This window comes from Sinocyclocheilus rhinocerous, unplaced genomic scaffold (assembly GCF_001515625.1).
Source record: "Sinocyclocheilus rhinocerous isolate Xijiao unplaced genomic scaffold, SAMN03320098_v1.1 scaffold2117, whole genome shotgun sequence".
NCBI lineage: Eukaryota > Metazoa > Chordata > Actinopteri > Cypriniformes > Cyprinidae > Sinocyclocheilus > Sinocyclocheilus rhinocerous.
In genome coordinates this window covers 527388-531856 of record NW_015626361.1, presented here as the reverse complement: position 1 = coordinate 531856, position 4469 = coordinate 527388, and the positions used below count along the sequence as shown (strand labels likewise).

Here is a 4469-nt window from a genome sequence, read left to right as displayed (position 1 = left end):
CCTGTTTGAACGCTGAATACAGACTACAGCCACCTGCTGGTATGGGAAGCGTAGACGTTAGTTGGAAACAGTAGAGAGTACACGTCAGTTGGCGGTTGTAGTCTGTCCATTGTGTTCTAGTGCAACTTTTTTCCCCGATGCAAGCAATGTCAAGGTAGGGGTGTGACGGTACGAGAATCGGTACCAAACAGTTCACGAAGCAAATTGCAAATGGAAGTGATCATCCCTATCCCCTTGGAGTGGGGACTTTGGAGAGCGCAGGGCACATGCGCGCCATTATGTAGTCGTTTGGAATGCACTTGGTAAAAACAGTGACGTAATTTCCTCATTATCTTCAGCTGGCATGTTCCCGTGACAATGAATTTTCATCTATAATACATTTTATTTTAAAGTTTTATATATTAGTTTTTATATATTATATAGCATATTTTAAAATATAAAATGTATGTTTATTTGCAACAGTTATGCTAACAACAATAAAAATACATTTATGACAGTGAACACCGTACTGCGTTGTCATGGCAACATGCCAGCTGAAGATAATGAGGAAATTACGTCACTCCCTTTGCCAAGTGCATTCCAAACGACTACATAATGGCACGCACGTGCCCCGCTCACTCCAAACTTCCCACTCCAAGGGGATATGGATGATCACTTCCATTTGGAATTTGCCCCGTGAACCGTTTGGTACCGATACTCGTACCGTCACAACTCTATGCCAAAGTTTGGTTTCCTCAGCGCTAGTTCTTTGGTGTCAGTTTAGTGTCTCTACCCTAAAGCCTGTATGATTTCCTTCCACAGAACACACACGTATACACACATACATATATCACCTATTTTTGCCCATACAATGAAAAACAGAAGATATTTTGATTATTTTTTTTCATGCAAAAAGGTTCAGTTCAACAGAAATTCAAATAGGTTTGGAATGACGAGAGTAAATGATAAATTTTATTTCCATGTGAACTACCCTTTTAAGGGAATTGGTGTACACGGACTCTGCAAATGTTGGGAGAACAACCGTTTTATGTATACTTATAATCTCGCTCTCCGTAGTTTAGCCATTTGTGCAACAAACCACAAAATCTGCAATTCCATTACCTGCAGCAACAATATGCAACATTTGAGGTTGCAATTTCTAAACAACACTGTGTTTTTATTCATTATCCTAATGTAAATGGGTATGCTTTTGAATTAGGTAAACAACTCCATTTCTAAGAGAATAAATGCATGACTTCAGATTCACAATATCAAAATATTGAACAACAGTGGTCCTAACATTTCAAAACTGACATCAAAAGAACTTTGTGAAGAACTGGATAAACAATAATCAGCTTTATATTCCTGACGGAGCAACGGCATTGCAGATTACCTTTTTTACACTCTCCTCCTCTTCCTGACGTTTCTCGTAGTGTGAGAAGTCGTCAAAAATGGAGGTGGTGTGCTTGTAACTTGCGATGATCTTCAAAACCTGACGTGCCTTGTCCAGCGGTACCTCTTGTGTGTCACGGGAGTTGGTCACTGGCTTATTCTCGTTGTTTTCCAGACGAATGTGCCGGAGTTGGCTGTTTGGAACGTCCTTCACAAAGATCCAGCGCACATCGAAGCGGCCCTTCCACTTGTCCTGCGACCACACGCCTGCACAAGTGTTGTAGTCCACGGGTGAGCGCATCTCGGCCACACCACAGAAGTGCCCGCTGCCATTCACGCTGAAGAGCAGGTAGAGCGGCCCTTTGTTGGCCAGTGAACGGTAAGCAGCGTCCAGACGCTTATTGCCATGTTCTGTGCTGCACCAGATATTGTACTTAATGGAGCGATGGATGTCGTCCTCAGAGTAGCTCTTGATGATAAAGACGCGACCGTGCTTTGGGTTCCAGTCAAAGTCCTTGGGATTGTAGTTGTTCACCATGCGCAGTTTCTCCAGAACTGGGTGGGGCTCTGATGGCACAGCAACACCACCCATTCCTGAATTGGGAGGGGATTGCCCAGGTCCGCTCGCTGCATCCCCAAAGCCATTGGCACGGTTACGCGGGGGCACCCAGCGGGTTGGCTGGGAGGGTTGGGGAGCGGAAGGGCCCTGGGAGAGTGGAGGTGGGACAGCACCAGGCTGGCAACCTGGAGGAAGAGGGTGCTGGCCGAGTTGACCAGTGGGAGGCATTAACTGTCCATTGCTGAGGGGCAGCTGCGGCACCCCGCCGGCAGTAGCACCTGGTTGAGGAGACGACTGATTTGGCGGCTGTCCATTAGTGGGCAGGGAAGTCTGCTGTGGGGCTGCTGGTTTAGGCATAGTCCCTTTGTTGTCCCAAGTCCCAATATCCATGTTATGTTTGATCGGAGGCGGCGGCAGATTCGTCCCACCAAGTCCCCCCTTGGTTTTCAGCTTTGGCTGCGGTTTGGCCGGCTTGCTGGCAATATCCGCCCAAGACGCAGTTTTAGCAGGAGCCATGGAGGCGGGAGGCATGGTGGGAGCTGCAGATACCTGACTTAATGGCCCTCCAGGAAGTCCAGAACCAACAACTTTGGGTGCCATGTCACCAGCCCCAATCTTAAGCCCCGCCATGCCCTGATCCAAACTATTCATTCCCACGGCCTTGTTGAGCGTCTCATTGGCTGCAAAGGGAGACTGTCCGTCGATCATAGCACCTCCTAGCGTGCTAGGAGCATAGGCGTAACTGCTGCTGTAACTTGAGCTCTGTGTGGACTGTCCCTGAGAGCTGCTGTTCCCCCAGGCAGGGAAGTCAATCCCACTGGGGAAGAAGTTGAAGCCGTGCTGTCCCAGGAAAGGGTTGCTCCCCAGTGCCCCGGACTGGCCGAACATGGCATCTGGGAGAAAGTGGTGCTCCCCATTGCTAAGCTGTCCATAAGAGGCCAGGTAAGGCATCGGGGGATCACCGCCTGTAGACCATGCCGCTTCATTCAGCGAATAGGTAAAGCCTATCGAGGGGCTGTAGTAACTGGGCATGTAGGAGTCAGACATGGCCGTATAGGCATTGCTCTGCAAAAACAAGAACAATATATAAGTTTTCATATAGAGCACAGTCAGTTAAAAAGAAAATGGTGCTGAAAAAAAGCACCATTTCAATTATCTGTATTGTCATTAAATATTCTCTACTTTCCCTTGCCATTACTGCTCATTCGAAAGAAAGTGAAGCTGAATGAAAGAAAATAAATAAAGTCAACAGGAACTCAACAATAAAGATTTCTTCTGCTCGAAGTTCAGATTACTACCTGCACTGCCAAAATTTCACTGGCCAACACAATGTAAATGCTAAACATTACAAATTTATACATTGAATAAATGCTGTTCTTTTGAACTTTCTATTTAATCCACAACAACAACAAAAAACTGAAAATTATCTTCTCCACAAAAATACAGTTTCCAACATTTATAAGAAATGTGTTCACTAGATCAGCATATTAGAATGATTTCTGAAGGAACATGTGACACTGCATATTGGAGTAATGGCTCCTGAAAATTCAGCATTGCCTTCAAAGGAATAAATTACAACTTAAAGTACATTAAAATTATTTATTTTAAATTGTAATAAAATGTCACATATTTGCTGGTTTTACTGTATTTTTGATCCAATGTAAAAACAAAAACAAAAATAAAAACAAAAAAACCTAAATCAACCAACACAATCTCTTAAACTCACAGTGACCTCAGGTCAGCAGGCCAACTTTATTATTCAGCCCTGCTAACTAGGGGTGCTCCGATTGATCGGCTACTGATCACTATCGGCCGATAATCATGTTGGGATGATTGATCGGCGGTCTCTAAAAAGGCCGATCTCAAGCTGATGACGCTGCCGTGAGAGGTTTGGCACGACATGCAGAGGCACCGTCTCAGTCTCTGTCGGGCACGGGTGAAATAATTATAATGCTGAAGGTGAGGTACTCACCTTCATATTTCTTCATTAAATAACTTATAAGAGGAATGCATAGGAATGCGTATGCATAGTTTCCGCACCGAGTCTACTGCTTTTTTGCTGCGCTGCAAGCACTGAATTAAAGTAACAGCGCATTTTTTGCAGTAAATAGGAACATGGATTGACACGAAAATGTAGTAATTACACCATAAATGCATATTATTAAAGTCTACCGTGTTTCACAGTCAACACGAGGCTTTTTGGCTAGGTTTAAAGGGAAAGAGCACTTTTAAATAAGGCAATAATAGATGGCACTTGTGGAGGTAGCAAAACAAAGTTCTTTATGAATGGCAGGATTGCTTGTAATAAAGATTTCAATGCAAAAGGAAAGGCAGTAGAGCTGACTATTTCTGTCAATGGTAAGTTTGTGATAATGTAAGCTTAGTAGTTTAAATGTTTTGCCACTTGCTTGAGCAACTTAATATATCAATCTAGAAGTAAATGCAAAAGTAAAAAGCATTGAATAATGTGTTGCTTATATTTATTGTGTTTAAACATGTCTGTGAAAAACTGTATTACTGTACTGTGTAAAAAAAGAAT

The 4469-nt window shown here is 43.7% G+C and overlaps 1 protein-coding gene across 1 annotated transcript in view; it reads right to left on the bottom strand.

Moving 5' to 3' along the window:
* Positions 1–940: 940 nt before the first annotated feature.
* The window catches only part of LOC107711676 (YTH domain-containing family protein 2-like), a 10836-nt gene continuing 7307 nt past the window's right edge, over positions 941–4469 (bottom strand). Inside the window, exon 4 of the mRNA XM_016516697.1 lies at positions 941–2995. Within this exon, the coding sequence (XP_016372183.1) occupies positions 1337–2995 (1659 nt within the window). The 3' untranslated portion in view covers positions 941–1336. The remainder of the gene's footprint in view (positions 2996–4469) is intronic.